The 17,595-nt window shown below is 45.1% G+C and overlaps 1 protein-coding gene and 1 pseudogene across 2 annotated transcripts in view; both read left to right on the forward strand.

The window, feature by feature from the left end:
- The first annotated feature begins 4,848 nt into the window (after window positions 1-4,848).
- Ticrr (TOPBP1 interacting checkpoint and replication regulator) overlaps window positions 4,849-17,595 on the forward strand; it is a 48,082-nt gene continuing 35,335 nt past the window's right edge. For both annotated transcript variants that reach the window (XM_045145998.1, XM_045145999.1), the window contains exons 1-3: window positions 4,849-5,511; window positions 15,145-15,424; window positions 16,651-16,889. In XM_045145998.1, coding sequence (XP_045001933.1) covers window positions 4,849-5,511; window positions 15,145-15,424; window positions 16,651-16,889 — 1,182 coding nt within the window. The remainder of the gene's footprint in view (window positions 5,512-15,144; window positions 15,425-16,650; window positions 16,890-17,595) is intronic.
- On the forward strand, window positions 15,927-16,017 carry LOC123459930 (annotated as a pseudogene).

Raw genomic sequence — 17,595 nt, forward strand, 5'->3', positions numbered from 1 at the left:
GACCTTCTGACCATGAGCCTTCCCTGCTGGGATGGACTGGACCTTCTGGGCACGACCCTTCCCTGCTGTGATGGACTGGACCTTCTGACCACCAACCTTCCCTGATGTGATGGACTGGACCTTCTGACTACTAACCTCCCCAGCTGGGATGAATTGGACCTTCTGACCATGATCCTTCCCTGCTGGGATGTACTGGACTTTTTGACCACGAACCTCCCTGGCTGGGATGGACTGGACCTTCTGACCACGAACCTCCCTGGCTGGGATGGACTGGACCTTCTGACCATGAGCCAGAATAAAGCCTTCTTCATGTAAGTTACTGTTGCTTCTGTCAAGTATCTAGCCACAGTGAAGTGAAAAGCCTTTGTAATGTTCTCTTAGAAGTCAAATTAGAAACTGAGACAAACTCTCAAGGGGAGTCTTGAAATCCAATGTTATTTTGAAGGAGAAACATGAGAAAGATAGTTTTTGTTTTTGTTTTTGTTTTTTTTTAGGTAGAGTCTCACACCAGCCCAGGCTGTCCTGGAATTTACTACATAGTCTGAGGGTGATCCTTCTCACTCTGCCTCTGGAGTGCTGGGATTAAAGGAGTGTGTCACCACGCCTGGCCTAAGATAGCTTTTTATATGCAGTCAGCCAGGGACAAAGGCCTGCCCTGGCAGTACTAGGACCCATGTCTGATCCAGTGTCATCCAAGAAGGCTGAAAGCCACACTCCCCAACAAAAACTTCCCACTTCTTCCTCAGCTCAGCACACCCATGTGGGCTGGCCTCCTCCTGAATCAGCCCCTTGAGTCCATGAACCAATCTTCCTTACACACCTGAGTCTGATAACAATGTTCACTAAATGGATGTCTGATCCATATGAAGGAGCTTAGCCACAGTAGTTTTGCCTGTGGTGTGTAAGTCTGTCTCTGCTCTGGGAAGGGTGAGGGTACTTCCTTCTGCCTGTGTATTTTCCTGTATGCCTCTTACATGTATTTTGCTTTGGGATGCTTTCTTACTTTATCACATGTATGATTCTTCTTTGCTCTCTGCGTCCATCACTATTTCTTTTTTTGTTTGTTTGTTTTTCAAGTTAGGGTCTCACTCTAGCTCTGGATGACCTGGAATTCCCTATGTACTCTCAGGGTGGCCTCGAACTCAAGGCGACCCTCCACCACACTTGGCTCCTTCACTATTTCTTAATTCTCTCTATTGTTTTATGTCAAGCAGACCTTTTGGTTCTTCTGCTTTGCCTTCCCTTCCGTGTGTGTTTGTGTAGGAGGGTGTCTCCTCCAGAGCCCTTTTAGCCCAGGAGATTTTTCTGTGGTAGAGATTCTCACAGTCTCCCCTCTCCCTTTCCAGATGGTCAAGGAGTGTTCTCTCAATTGAGTCTTTCAGCTAGCCTCCTCCCTGGATCTTAATCCCCTCCCTACAACAAACCTCAGGATTCATAATTTACTCTTCTCAGAGTCTGTTTTATCAATTCTGTGCTAAAATCAGATAAAGACCCAAAAGTTGGTGTTCACAGGCCCTCTCTGAACCCCAAAATCTTGCATCTTAATGTTATGATAAAAATAATGCTGGGTTGGAGAGATGGCTTAGCAGTTAAGGCATTTGCCTGCAAAGCTGAAGGATCCTGGTTTGATTCTTCAGGTCCCCACGTAAGCCAGATACACAAGAAGGCACATGCATCTGGAGTTCGTTTACAGTGGCTGAAGGCCATGGCATGCCTATTCTCTCTCTCCCTCTCTCTCTCTCTGCCTCTTTCTTTGAATCAAATAAATAAATAAATATATATTTTTTAAAAATGTTCCTAGGGGGCTGGAGAGATGGCTTAGCGGTTAAGAGCTTGCCTGTGAAGCCTAAGGACCCTGGTTCGAGGCTCGGTTCCCCAGGTCCCACGTTAGCCAGATGCACAAGGGGGCACACGTGTCTGGAGTTCGTTTGCAGAAGCTGGAAGCCCTGGAGCGCCCATTCTCTCTCTCTCCCTCTATCTGTCTTTCTCTCTGTGTCTGTCGCTCTCAAATAAATAAATAAAAAATTAAAAAAAAATGCTCCTAGAGGCTGGGGAAATGTTTAAAGTGTTGAAAGGTGCTTGCTCCACAAGGCTGCAAACCTGACTTTGATTCTCAATACCCACATAAAGCCAGATGCAAAGTGGTGCACACATCTATAATCCCAACATACCTATGGCAGTGAGAGGCAGAGTCAGAAAAATCCCAAAGCTCACAGGTTAGCTAGACTGGCCTTACGAGAGGCAAATGCACCAACAGAGACCCTGTTTCAAAGAAAGTTGGAGGAAAGGACCAACATTGTAAGGTTGTTATCTGGCTTCCACACATGTGCTGTGGCATGCACATGTTCATACACACACAGTAAAAATGAAAGAAAAGGCCGGGCGTGGTGGCACATGTCTTTAATACCAGCACTTGGGAGGCATAAGTAGGAGGATCGCCATGAGTTCAGGGCCACCCTGAGACTACAGAGTGAATTATTCCAGGTCAGCCTGAGCTACAGTGAGACCCTACCTCGAAGAAAAAAAGAAAAGAAAAGAAAGAAAAAATGGCTCCTGACTTCCAGCTCCAGACAAAAAGGAGAAGATGCCTTGAATGCCTGTTCCCTCTACTGTCAATCTAAAACTCCTATATGTTCTATAGATAAACAAAAATATTGAAAGCCTGCCGAAACCAAGACTGGACAGAGACCTTGGGCCTAATAGAATAACCTGGCAACAAGTTACTTGGGTTTTGTTTTGCCTCATATATCCCAAATGGATCCAGAGAAACTGACAACCTAACACAGACAAACAAAAGCCTGTTCTGTCTAGCCAAGGGACAAGTTAGCAACTTTTTAAAATAGTTTATTTATTTACCTATTTAAAGAGAGAGAATGGGTACTTCAGGTTCTCTAGCCCTTGCAAACAGACTCCAAATGCACGCACCACCTTGTGCAGCTGGCTTACATGGGTCCTGGGGAATTGAACCTGGGTCCTTTGGCTTTGCAAGCAACTGCCTTAACCACAAAGCCATCTCTTCAGCCCCACAAGTTAACAACTTTTAGATACTAATCATTCTAGTCAAAGTAGAAGTCCTGGACTGGGGTAGCTGGCTCAGTCAATAAGGTGCATACCACCCAGGCATGAGGACCTGAGTTTGGATCCCACAGCCCCACATAAATGCCCGACATGGTGGCATGCACATGTAATTCTAGCACTAGGACGAGAGAAACAGGAGAATCCCTGGGACAAACTGGCTACTAAATTAGCTGAACCTGTGAGCTCTGGGTTCAGTGAGAGACTATCTTAATACATAAGGTGGGAAGTGATTGAGGAAGACACTTGACATCTACTTCTGGCCTCCATGTACACACACAGACACTCTCACACACATGTCCACATACATACACAGATGCAAGTCCCCCCTCCCACATACACAAACTTAAAAATAAAATGGAAGTCCACAGAAAAAAATAGTGAAAAAGCCAAGTGGGAACCTAGACATCTACCCTCACCTGGCTGTAATGAGGCAGTCTGGTCTCTGACCAGGGTAGTATGAGAAGGCCATGTGGAAAGCTAGTACTCTCATTCCTATCTAGTGGTCATGTGGCCAACTGAGAAGCTCAGACTTCCACATCTTTTACAAGATAAAGACATCTTTCCCTTGCCTGCTGGAACAGTGACACAGGAAGCCAGTGAGGCAGGACCTCCAAGGCAGGGTCTCCCTGTAGCCCAGGCTGACCTGGGAATTCACTCTGTACTTCCAGGCTGGCCTCGAACTCGTGATCCTTCTACCTCTGCCTCTTAAGTGTGGTATTAAAGGTGTGCAGCACCTTGCCCAGCTATACTGCTTCTATTTTTTCTAATCATGTTCAACTTTCCACTTAGGACCCAGAGTGCTCTTTTTCCAAACACAAACCAAGAGCTGGAGAGATAGCTCAGCAGTTCAAAGTGTTTATTTGCAAAGCCAGCCAGTCTGGGTTTGATTCTCCAGTACTCATGTCAAGCCAAATGCAAAAAGTGGCACATGTGTCTGGCATTTATTTGCAACAGCAAGAGGCCCTAGTGCATACACACACAAGTAAAAATTAAAAAGAAAAACAATACAAATCGTATCATATCCCTTCCATCCTCAAAATCCTACACTGGCTTGTTATCCTTCTCAGCAGAATATCCAAGGCCCTTCCTGCTCATGACGCCTTGCTCTGTAGCCCAGGCTGTCCTCGAACTCGTGTTCCTAGCCTGCCGAGTACTGGGATTACAAATATTTTAATTTTTAATTAGTTTAACTTTACAGAAAAATTAAAGCCTTCACCGTTTTCTGTTCCCTAAAAGCTTAAGAATGGTTTTAAACCAGATTAATTCAAACTATCCCAAATTCCCTTCCCCACACCAAGTTTTCACGATTTTAGTAAACATCCCCAGTCTCCTGGCAGTGCACTCGTACGCTTGCGCACGGTCGCCCAAACACCAGCCTCTGCATCAGTCCTCCGGAGCTTCTAGACACTCCCCCGAAGTACCGCCTCTTTAAATTTTAAAACGAAGCCTCAGGCCAATGAGTGCTCAGCTCCTCCAAGCGTCCCGCCCACAGCCACATCCTTCACCAATCACGCTGAGGCTTTCCACATGGCCCTTCCAATCAGCGTCAAAGATGGATGTGCATACGTACTAGACGTAAGGCAAACGGGCCAATAAGCGCGGACCTTTGGGAGCTAGCTCCGCCAATAGCAGCAGCTGTGGGAGAGCGCGGGAGCTTTAGTAGGGCTCCTCGGGGAAAGCGGTGAATGGCGCTGGTTCTCTGAAGCGAGCACCGAGGCAAGGGCAGCGCCGTCTCCGGGGTGGAGCCGCTCGGCGGCGGCGGCGACCACCATGGCGTGCTGTCACAAGGTCATGCTTCTGGTGGACACGGCGGGCGGCGCCGCTCGCCACAGCCCGGTGCGGCTGGTGGCCCTGCGCCTCCTCACTTACCTGAGTTGTCGGTTCGGCCTGGCCCGGCTCCACTGGGCCTTCAAGTTCTTTGACTCGCAGGGGGCGCGGAGCCGGCCGTCCCGCGTGTCTGACTTCCGAGAACTGGGGACCCGCTCGTGGGAGGACTTCGAGGAAGAGCTGGAGGTCAGGCTCGGCGACGGCCCTCGCGGCGCCCACCTGCCCGGCCCGGCTCCCAGGGCCACCCACACGCACGGCGCCCTCATGGAGACCCTGCTAGACTACCAGTGGGACCGGCCCGAGATCACCTCGCCCACCAAGCCGATCCTGCGCAGCAGCGGGAGGAGACTGCTGGACGCCGAGAGCGAGGCCCGCGAGGCCGAGGCGGCGCTCGGGGGCTTCGGGAACACCATCTTCCTCCTGGCGCCCTGTCCGCACTCGCAGCGGGAGCTGCTGCAGTTCGTGTCCGGGTGCCAGGCCCAGGCTCAGCGCGGGGTGCTCACTCCCAAACAGGTGACCGAGAAGCTCCTGCCCAAGAGAGTCCAGGAGGTCATGATCGCCCGAAATATCACCCTGTACTGGGTGGACTCCACCGAGTGGTCTAAGGTAAGGTGGTGGCACTCTTCACATCTGGCGCACCGTGCCCTGCCCACTAGAACTTGGCATCCTCCGCCGAGCAGCTGTAGACCCAAAAAGAACTGAGCGGGATCCCTGTGTCCCTTCCGAAAGAAAGGCCTGCCGCCACAGAGAGGGGCAGTTTTCACCCCGCCCCCCCAAAAAGTTTGCTCCTGGATGCCCACTAAATAAAAGTTTGGGTGCTGCGTGCCGTTTCACACTTTATTTTCCTACGCACCACATATGTTCCAGCAGACGTAATCTAGCCGTGACTGTTTTGTCTTGTGCGGCACGGTCAGCCTGGAAACTGTAGTCCTTCCCCCTCCAAGCCAGTCAAAATCTTTCTTAACCTTTAAGGCCTTGCCCAAATGGCATTTAGGCAGTTCAGCCTCCGAACTTCCATGCTGCCCTCCCCACCTCCTCTGGCACTTACCCTTTCTCCATTGTTCCAGTCGTTCACACCTGTCACTTTCCATCTAATCGAAATACTTTGATGGAGGCCCACTGGAGGCTGAGGCAGAGGGAAGTACCATGAGTTTGAGGCCAGTAAGACTACCTAGTAAGATAAGAAAGATCTCAAGGCTGGTACCAGATCTTACAGATTTTTGTGTACCCCACAGTGGGTATTCAGTAATTATTTGTGAACTAAATGAATCTGTTCTTACAAACTTAATCTTAAATGGCTAACTTGGATTCCCCCCCCACCCCAAGGTAGGTTCTCACTCTAGCCCAGGCTGACCTGAAATTCTTACCTCTGCCTCCTAAGTGCTGGGATTAAAGGTGTGCTCCACCATGCCCAGCTTAACCTGGGTTTTTGTTGAGGCAGTGAAACCCCTTGCTCCTCTTAAGTACTCTATATGTGTATTTGTTTATTTGCTGTGAAATAGGGTCTTATGTAATCCAGGCTGGCCTTACTATGTAGCTGAGGATAACCAGCAGTGGTGCACAGTGCTGTCTGCCAACCAGAACTTGGCAACCTCTGTGTTTTTTTATCCTTATTATTTTCTTCACATTACATCATTTAGCTAACACGTATTCATTCATAAGCCATCTGGATAAATATATAATGGTTTAAATGGAGTTTACCTTTTAGTGTGAAAATATAGTAAGCAGATGAAGAAATAAGTGATAGAACTTCAAATCATGCTGTGAATTAGACAAGCTGGGGAGGGGATGCAGGTTAGGCAGGGGAATGAGAGGCAGGTGGCTGTTGTATATTGGGTGGTACTGGGGAAGGCCCTTTCGAGCAAGAATTGAACCATGAAAGAGAAGGAATGTGAAGCTGGGAAAGAACATTCCAGGAATAGAGAAGACCAGGTGTAAGAATGTGAGTTAGAAATGAGCTTAGTTTTAGAAAGAAAGGAACCAGGACCACTGAGTCCTAGTGAGCTATGGAGAGAACAGAAGTCAGAAAGAAGAGGCCAACCCTTAGGTCAAGTCTTCAGTGTAGATTGCATTCTAATCTATGAGAAGGTTTTGGAAGGTGGGTTAAACAGGCAAAAGATGTGCTTTGAGCTGAAGAGATGGCTCAGCAGTTTGCCTGCAAAGCCTAATGACCCCATTACCCACATAAAGCCAGATGCACAGTGGCACATGTATCTGGAGTTCCTTGCAGTAGCTAGAGGCCCTGGCACCAGCCCATTCTTCCTGTTTCTCTCTCTCTCTCTGCTTGCAAATAAATAAAAATTTTAAAAAGCATAAAGTTTTATTAAAAAAAAGATGTGCTTCCACTTATACATATCACTAAATCAGGAGTAGGTTAAGTTACAACATTCAGATGGAAAATCAACAGACACCTTTTTTTTCTTTTCTTTGTGTTTTAGGTTTTGTTTTTTTTTAAAATATTATTTATTTATTTGACAGAGAGAGAGAAGGTGCACCCCCTTGTACATCTGGCTTACTTGGCTAATAGGGAATTGAACCTAGGTCCTTAGGCTTCACAGGCAAATGCCTTAATGGCTAAGCCATCTCTCCAGCTCAACAGGCACCTTTAACAGAAATGTTTATTTTATTTGAGAAAGAAAGAAGCAGATAGAATGGGTGCTCTAGGGCCTTCAGGCACTGCAAACAAACTTGGGACGTATGCGCCACCTTGTGCATCTGGCTTATGTGGGTCCTGGAGAATTGAACCTGGCTCCTTTGGCTTTGCAGGCAACTGCTTTAACTGCTAAACCTTCTCTCCAGCCCACTTCCGCCCCCCCCTCCCCCCGGAAGGGTCTCCCTCTATCTCAGGCTGGCCTAGAATTCACTTTAGTCACTATGACTTTGGTGGCCCCAAGTTTACAGCTATCCTCCTACCTCTGCCTCCCAAGTGATGGGATTAAAAGTATACACCACCATGCCTGGCTCCAACAGGCACTTTTTTTTAAAAAATATATTTATTTATTTATTTGATGAGAGAGAGAGAATGGGCGTGCCAGGGCCTCCAGCCACTGCAAACGAACTCCAGGTGCGTGCACTCCCTTGTGCATCTGGCTATCATGTATCCTACGGAATTGAACCTGGGTCCTTTGGCTTTGCAGGCAAGCGCATTAATTAACTGCCCCTCCAGCCCTCCAACAGGCACTTTTAAAACCAGTAATGATATAGTGTGTTAATATTTCCATTGTAAGCTGGACATGGGGCAGATGCCTAGAATCCCAGCATTCAGGAGGTAGAGGCAGAGGATTAGGTTCAAGGTCATCCTTGGCTATATACTTTGGAAGTTCCAGGGCCATCCTGGGAAACATGATACCCTGTCTCAAAAAAAAAAAGTTGTTGTTGTTGTTTTAAGTTAAAATTAGTGTACTTTCTTTTAAGAACTCCCCAAAGGATTGGCAAATTCAAAAAGAAAGCAACAGTGGTTTGTCATGAAAAGGAATTGGCAAAAAGTGTTTCAGGGGATGGATAGATAAAATGAAGGCCTAGAAATCAAGTGTTAGACTCAGTATATGATACATAAGTGCTTGATTTCTTGGTTTGGGATTTTTGTTTGTTTGTGTGTTTATGGTTTTTTGAAGTCAGGTCTCTCTCTAGCTGAGGCTGACCTGGAATTCACTCTGTATTCTCAGGTGGCCTCAAACTCATGGCAATCCTCCTATCTCTGCCTCCTGAGTGCTGGGATTAAAGGTATGTGCCACCACACCAGGCGGGATTTTTTTTTTTTTTTTCAAATTTGAGACAGGATCTCATGAAGCACAGGTTGGCTTGGAACTCACTATGTAACCAAGGATGAAATTGAATTTCTGATCCTCCTTCCTCCAATAAACATGCACCACCATATCCAGTTTATGCCATGCTGGGAATTGTGCTTACTAGGCAAGAACCCTGAGCTACATATACCCAGCTAGGCTTGTGGTCAGTGATATCAAATCTTATCAAAGTCTTCTGAAATTGTACTATTATTATGTCCAGTACTGGCTAGAAAGAAAGCTTAGCGAATGGGGCTTGGAGAAAATATTTTCTTTTTAAAAAATATTTATTTACGAGAGAGAGAGAGGGAAAAATATGGCACTCCAGGGCCTCTAGCCACTGCAAATGAACTCCAGATGCATTCCTGGTGCATCTGATCGTATGTGGGTACTGGGAAATTGAAACTGGTCCTTTGGCTTTGCTAGCAAGCACCCTAATAGCTAAGCCATCTCTCCAGCCCTTCTTTTGGGGATGGCAATAAAATAAGTAGGCTGAAACTAGAAGGAAAAAAAAAAAAGCCAGGCAGGGTGGCCCATGCCATTAGTCCCAGCACTTGGGAGGCTGAATTTAGGCCAGCCTTGAGCTACAGAGTGAGTTTCCAGCTTAGCCTGGGCTAGAGTGAGAACCTGCTTTGCTGGGGGGCTGGGTGGGGCGGTGGCGGGGGGGGGGGGGGGGGGGGGGGGGATAAAGTAGGCTGACAGACTTTTGAAAGATCCACCCCAGCCCAGGACTGACCTATCACTATTTGAGGGGGGAGAGTCTTCTCTGAGGCTTTCCGTCTCACAACATCTGTTTCCTCCTCTTACAGGAAATGTCCTTCAAATAATGTTAAGCTTTTCTGGAATATTTTTCTACTGACCTCAGTCTTTCCCTGCTCCATATCCTCTGCTCAGCCCCACCATAGAGGCTAAAGGAAGACTTAGGTAGGCTCCAGCCTTAGGGAGCTCTCCTGGCAGGAAGACCTGAGAGAAACATAACCTAGAATCATACTGGGACAGAGAAACGCAAACACACAAAACATGTCCAAATATGGAATAGAATGAATGGGAGATCCCTGACACATTTTCTGCTTTACTCATCACATATTTATGGCACAACTTCTAGGTATATGCTAGGGGCTAGTTTGCTTTAAGGAACGAAAGAAATGTGTGTCTGCTGTCTTTTTTTAAAAAAATCTTATTTTATTTTTTCTCATTTTTAAAAAATATTTTTATTTATTTATTTATTTATTTATTTATTTATTTATTTGAGAGCGACAGGCACAGAGAGAAAGACAGATAGAGGGAGAGAGAGAATGGGCGCGCCAGGGCTTCCAGCCTCTGCAAACGAACTCCAGACCCCTTGTGCATCTGGCTAACGTGGGACTTGGGGAACCGAGCCTGGAACTGGGGTCCTTAGGCTTCACAGGCAAGCGCTTAACCTCTAAGCCATCTCTCCAGCCCTTTTTTCTCAATTTTTAAAAAAACATTTTCCATGATTATAAAAAGTATCCCATGGTAATACCCTCCCTCCCCCCTCTTTCCCCTTTGAAATTCCATTCTCCATCATATCCTTGTGTCTGCTGTCTTGAAGCTTACTGTCCAGTGGATATTTATAACTACAAATTTATAACTACCACTAGGGTACACCTGTCACTCTAATATACATAACAATTTAAAATGTATATATGCTTTAAAAATTATGTCCATATAGAGCTGGAGAGATGGCTCAGTGGTTAAAGACATTTGGTTGCAAAACCTCACAACTCAGGTTGAACTCCTCAGTGCCCATGTAAAGCCAGATATACCAAGTGGCATTATGCATCTGGAGTTCCTTTGAAGCAGCAGGAAGCCCCAACATGTCCATACACAGTCTCTCTCAAATAAATAAAAATGTTTTTTAAAAATTATGTGCATATATTACTTTTTTTATTTTTGGTTTTTCAAGGTTGGTCCCACTTTAGCTCAGGCTGACCTGGAATTCCCTATGTAGTCTCAGGGTGGCCTCAAACTCACAGTGATCTTCCTACCTCTGCCTTCTGAGTGCTCAACACCTTTTTTCTATCCCTTTGGCAGGAAAAAAACTAGGATCTGTAGCTTCAACTAGTTTGCTGTTTTTTTCCCATAGTAGTGAGCCATATGGATGGTAACAGTAAATACTCATTGATTATTCAGCTCTTTCCATATTGGTATCTGAACTGAAGCAAAGTTTCAGATTACTTTTTGTGTGTGAGAAATAGGATCCTCTCTTTAACATACCCCAGGCTACCCTTGGAATCACAATCCTGCCTCTGATGTGAATGCAGGGGTATAATATCACACTTAGCTTCTCTTTTTAAAAAAAAATATTTTTATTTAGGGCTGGAGAGATGGCTTAGCAGTTAAGGTGCTTGGCAAAGCCTAAGGACCCATGTTCGACTCTCTAAGTCCCACATAAGCCAGACACACAAGGTAATGCAAGCACACAAGGTCACACATGTGCACAAGGTGGTGTGTTTGTCTGGAGTTTAGTTGTAGTGGTTGGAGGCCATGACATGCCAGTTCTCTCTCTCTCTCTCTCATAACTTTTTTTTTTTTTTGGTTTTTTGAGGTAGGGTCTCACGCTAGTCTAGGCTGACCTGTAATTCACTCTGTATTCTCAGGATGGCCTTGAACTCACAGCGATCCTGTTACCTCTGCCTCCTTAGTGCTGGGATTAAAGGCATGCGCCACCACACCTGGCTTCTCATAAAATTTTTTTAAAGGTGTTATTTATTTATTTGAGAGAGAGAGAGAGAATAAGTACACCAGAACTTCCAGGCACTGCAAACAAATTCCAGACACATGTGTCCCATTGTACATCTGGCTTATGTGGGTTCTGGGGAATCAAACCTGGGTCCTTTGGTTTTGCACACAAATGCCTTAACTGCTGTGCCACCTCTCCAGCCCCCAGCTTCTCTTTTTATGTTATTTTGTATGTATGTGTATGTTATACATCGGTGTATGCATATACATACATGCAAAGGCCAGAGGTTGATATGTTGAGTGTCTTCCTCTCTACTTTGTATTATTTATTTATTTATTTATTTATTTGGGAGACAAAGTGGATGACAGTGAGTATGGACACACCAGGCATCAGGGCCTCTTGGGCTGCAAATGAACTCCAGACAGATGAACACATGTACCACTTTGTGTATCTGGCTTTATGTGGATGCTGGGGAATTGCACCGGGGCCATCAGGCATTGCAAGCAAATGCCTTTGGCCACTGAGCCAACTCTCCAGCCCTTCACCTTGTTATTTGAGACAGGGTCTCGCTGAACCCTGTGCAGGGGTCATAGGCGTGTGCCTCCATACCTGGCTTTTTTGAGGGTGTTAGGATCTGAAGTCAGGCTCTCATGCTTGTCTCCTCCTCCTCACTTATTTATTGCTGTTTTGAAGTAGGGTCTCGTTGTAGCCCAGGCTGACCTAGAATTCACTATGTAGTCTCAGGCTGGCCTTGAATTCACAGCGATCGTCCTACCTCTGCTTCCCGAGTACTGGGATTAAAGGTATATGCCATCACACCTGGCTTCAATAGCAATGCATGGTTTATAGTTATTAACCATACTCTAGGGTGTTACTCTCCTTCATATTCCCATAGTGACAGTGTAATGTTACATCGTGAGGTTGTTAGTTTGTTATTACTTTTTTCTTCCTCCAGTTTTGAAGATCCCAGAACAGTGTCTTGTCATTATCTGTCACATAGAGGTCACACAAGCTTGTTGAGAGAATGTTGGCTGAAGTTCAGTATTCTGTGTGTGAAGGAAAAAGGCTAGGTTTTCTTTTTTCCTTTTTCTTCTTTTTTTGAGGCAAGCCCAACAGATTGGCCTTTTTTTTTTTTTTTCTTATGCTGGCTGTTGGGGGTGGGAGGGTGAAAGGGATAGAGAATTGGTACACCTGAGCCTCCAGTCACCGCAATCGACCTCCACACGCATGCACCACCTTGTGTGCCTGCATCTGGCTTACACAGGACCTGGAGAGTGAAGCATGGGTCTTAAGGCTTCCCAGGCAAGCAAGTGCCTTAACCACTAAGTCATCTCTCCAGCCCGAGGCTAGCTTTTTGTTTTGTTTTTTAAATTTTTTTAAAATGTTTTTGGTTTTGTTTTTTGTTTGTTTGTTTTTTTGTTTTTTCAAGGTAGGGTCTCACTGTAGCCCAGGCTGACCTGGGATTCGCTTTGGAGTCTCAGGGTGGCCTCGAACTCACGCAATCCTCCTACCTCTGCCTCCCGAGTGCTGGGATTAAAGGCATGCGCCACCACGCCCGGCTTGTTTTTGTTTTTTTTTTTCAAGGTGGGGGTTCTACTGTATCCCAGGCTGACCTGGAACCTGGAATTCACTACATAGTCTCAGGCTGACCTCAAACTCACGGTGATCCTCCTACCTCTGCCTCCGGAGTGCTGGAATTAAAGGTGGGTGCCACCATGCCCAGCAAGGCTAGGTTTATTTTTTAATTTTTATTTATTTATTTATTTGAGAGTGACAGAGAGAGAGTGGGTGCACCAGGGCCTCCAGCCACTGCAAACGAGCTCCAAATGCATGTGCCACCTTGTGCATCTGGCTTATGTGGGTACTGGGGAATCGAGCCTTGAACAGGGGTCCTTAAGCTTCACAGGCAAGTGCTTAACCACTAAGCCATCTCTCTAGCCCAAAGCTAGGTTTTTAAATAAATATTTTAAGGCCAGGCGTGGTACACGCCTCTAATCTTAGCACTCGGGAGGCAGAGGTAGGAGGATCACTAAGTTCGAGGCCATTCTGAGACTACGTAGTAAATTCCAGGTCAGCCTGGGCTAGAGTAAGACCCTATCTCAAAAAACAAAAACAAAAATTTATTTATTTATTAGCAAGAAAGAGAGAATGGGCATGCCAGGGCCTCTAGCCACTGCAAACAAACTCCAGATGCATATGCCACTTGGTGCATCTGACTTTAAGTGGGTATTGGGGAGTTGAACCCAGGTTGTTAGACAGAGAAAAACCTCCGAACATTTGTATTTAAAGAGCCAAGTGATTAGGCCTGGAGAGATGGCTCATTGGTTATAGGCACTTGCTTGCAAAGGCTGATAGCCTAGATTCAATTCCCCAGTACCCACATAAAGCCAGATACACAATGTGTGGCACGTACATCTGAAGTTAATTTGCAGTGGGAAGAAGCCCTGGCTCCACCATAGTGAATCTCTCTCCCTCTAGAAAAAAACAAAAACAGTAAAAAATTAAGATGAAGTGTGTGATTTGGAAAAATATGGAATGGTTCGATTCACAGAGGAAAGGTCAGAGGCAGGGGTAAGATTGGACATGATGGTGCACACCTATAATCCCAGAATTTGGGATGTTGAAGCAGGAGCATCTCAAGTTTGAGGCCACCTTTGGCCTTGAAGAAGCCAAACTAAAACAAACATAAGTAGTTCAATTGGATCTGGTAGTAGAGGTTTGCAGTTTTAGCTGTTCTGGGGCTGAACTTCAGCTCAAGGCCTGTTTGGTCTGTGAAGTAGTTTAAGCAAGGCCAACCCCAGGCAACTTTGTGAGACTTCATCTCAAAATGAAAAACAGTAAAAGGAGGGCTGGGGCTGTAGCTCAGTAGAGTATTTACCTAGCATGCTTACGACCCTCTTCAATCGCCAGTGCCACATACACACGAAAAAGTTTGCTAAGAGATGATGACAACTTCAATTGGAGCATTGAAAATAAATTAGAAAAAAAGACCTTTTGGTTCTTAGGCCTTTTGTTGTTGTTGTTTTTCAAGGTAGGGTCTCACTCTAGCTCAGGCTGACCTGGAATTCACAATGTGGTCTCAGGGTGGCCTTGAACTCACAGCAGTCCTCCTACCTTTGCCTCTCAAGTGCTGGGATTAAAGGTGTGCGCCACCACGCCCTCTTAGGCCTTTTTTTTTTTTTTTTTTTTAACACAAGGTAAAATAATCCAGGCTGGCCTTGAGTCTCAGCAATTCTGCCTTAGATTCCTGAGTGCTGTGACTATAGGTATGTATCACCATGCCTGGTTTTTATTCCTTCTGAAAGTTTATAAATTTTTATGATTTATACCCAGTGATTTTTTTATTTGTTTTGAAGTAGGATCTTGTTCTAGCCCAGGCTGACCTGGAATTCACTATGTAGTCTCAGGGTGGCCTCACACTCTCAGTGATCCTCCAACCTCTGCCACTCAAGAATTAAAGGCATGTGCACCATTCCTGCTTTATACCCAATGATTTTTACTTCTATTCTTTGACAGAAAATATAAATGTGTATTTTAACAAAGTGAATGTTTTCCTGAACACAAAATATAGAAATGATGTTCTTGGGCTATATAGTAATAGATGCTAGCTACAATTGTGTTTCGTTCAACAAGTATATTAATTGTGTCATTTGATCCTTTAATGTTGGTGTCAACTTGCTCCTAATTTTCTGTTTATTCATGAGTGCCTAGTTTATACTAACCTGACCTTCTTTGTCATATCCATTTTAGTTGTGGGAATCCCCAGACCACATTGGATACTGGACAGTTTGTGAACTGCTCCGTCTCGGAGGAGGCACTGTATTGCCAGCTGAAACTTTCAGCCGGGGTTTTCCCAAGGCTGAAGAAACAATGCTGGGGAATGAAGGCAAGCTGTTAGATGAACCTCGCCTTTCCCCTTGGATCCCCGCTCTGCCAACTGATGCAGCTTTAAACTGTTTGCTTTATAATTCTCCTGAGTATGATGCCTCATTTCCACGGATAGAAGGAACGTTATTCCTCCCTAGTAAAGGTAAGCAAGTAATTTTGTGTGTGTGTGTGTGTGTGTGGTGGTGTTTTTCTAGTAGGGTTTCGCTCTAGCCCAGGCTGACCTGGAATTCACTATGTAGTCTCAAGGTGACCTTGAACTCATAGCAATCCTCCTATCTCTACCTCCCGACAGGCACAAACATGCCTGGCTAACTTTTAGAGATTTGAGTGTGGGCCCCACCCTAGTCCAGGCTAACCTGGAACTGACTAACCCAGTCTGGTTCTGGCCTTGAATTCATGGTGATCCTTCTTTCTCAGCCTCTCAAGTACTGGAAATTATAGTTGTGAACCACTATGCCTGGCTAGCAAATAACTTAAACAAAAAAATCTTAAAGCTGGGTGTGGTGGTGCATACCTTTAAGGGAGGCAGAGGTAGGAGGATCGCCATGAGTTCAAGGCTACTCTGAGACTACATAATGAATTCCAGATCAGCCTGGACTACAATGAGACCCTACCTTGAGGGAAAAAAAAAAAATCTTAGTTACCTGTAGCCAGTTAAGCTGACTGGGTTCCTTTCCTCACAGGGGCCAGGTGTGTAATGGCTGCGAACAGCAGCCTCCTTGGTTGGAGTCAGTTCCTCATTGCTAGTAAAAAGCACCTGATCAAGAGCAGCTTGTGGGAGGAAAGGGTTTATTTTGGTTTACAGACTCAAGGGCATGCTCCATGATGACAGGGGAAATGATGGTCCTTCTTTCTCTTTTCTTTTGAGGTAGAGTCCAGGCTGACCTGGAATTCCTATGTAGTCTTCTGGGTGGCCTCCAACTCATGGCAATCCTCTTATCTCTGCCTCCCGAGTGCTGGGCTTAAAGGCGTGTGCCACCACGTCTGGTTCTTTTTTTCTAAGACGGATCTCACTGTGTCGCCAGATTAGCATGGAATTCTGTCTTCTCACCTCAGCCTCCTAGCTAGGTACTGGGATTATGGGTGTATATCACCATGCCTAGCAGGGAGTCTTTTAAGTAGTTGCTAGAGTACATATTTCTAACTCACATGAGAAGTTCTGATGCCACATCCATTTGTATGCAGTTTTTCCCATAAAGCCAAATGAACTTGGGCTAATAGCTTGCAGACAATAGAATATAAGGGTTGAAATATGAACTAAGTAAAGATACACAAAACTACAACAGGGAAACTGATTTTTTTCCTCCTTTCTTTGAAATCTGTGTTTAGAAACTCTCAGATATTTTAATATTCTTTTATTTCTAACAGATAAAGAGATTCAAGAAACATGGACAATCTCCCTAGAACCCTTAGCCATGCATCAGAGACATTTTCAGAAGCCAGTCAGAATTTTTCTGAAAGGCTCTGTGGCCCAGTGGTCTCTCCCAGTGAGTGGCACTTTAGGCACTGACAGCTGGATGCTACAAAGTCCAGAGGAGCACAAGTCAATTCAAAGGCTATCATTTCAACAGCTAGTAAGCAGGCTAACTGCTGAAGAGTTACATCTGGTAGGTGTCCTCCACATATTTAGTGATTGTTCTCTAATAGCACACTGAAATGAGAAACATTCTTATAAAGTGTCAAGGATTGCCTAGCCTAATATAGTCTTGGTAAAATTAATGATGTTTTGCAAATACTGTTTGCACTGTAGTATCATAAGAACAATGCTCATTAATGAAGAAACTATTTGTAAAATTGCATGCACCTTGAATCTAATTAGGCTAAATAATTTGAGTTTACACAGATGAAAAGGTAGTTGGCCAAATGGAATGGTTGTATTAGACTGAAGTGATGGGTGATTGCTCATTATTTGTTAAATATTTTACTATTTAATTTTAACGTGAGTGCTTAAGAAAGAACTACATTAGGGCTGGAGAGATGGCTTAGCAGTTAAGGCACTTGCCTGCAAAGCCTAAGGACCCAGCATTAATCTCCAGTACCCCGCATAAGCCAGATGTATAAGGTGGCACATACATCTGGAATTCGTTTGCAGTGGCTAGGGGCCCTGATGTGTCTGTTCTTCCTCTTTCTCTTTCTGCCTGTCTCTGTCAGAATAAATAAAGATTTAAAAACTTTTTTTAATAAAAAAAGAACTACACTATAAAATTAAATGTAGTAATACTACAGTAGTTACTCAGATTTAGAAATGTCTTATGCGAAGGAACACAAGCCCAGATTTGACTTAAAAGTGATAGTTATTTTAAGTTTCCAGCA

This window comes from Jaculus jaculus, chromosome 3, assembly GCF_020740685.1.
Source record: "Jaculus jaculus isolate mJacJac1 chromosome 3, mJacJac1.mat.Y.cur, whole genome shotgun sequence".
Classification (NCBI taxonomy): domain Eukaryota; kingdom Metazoa; phylum Chordata; class Mammalia; order Rodentia; family Dipodidae; genus Jaculus; species Jaculus jaculus.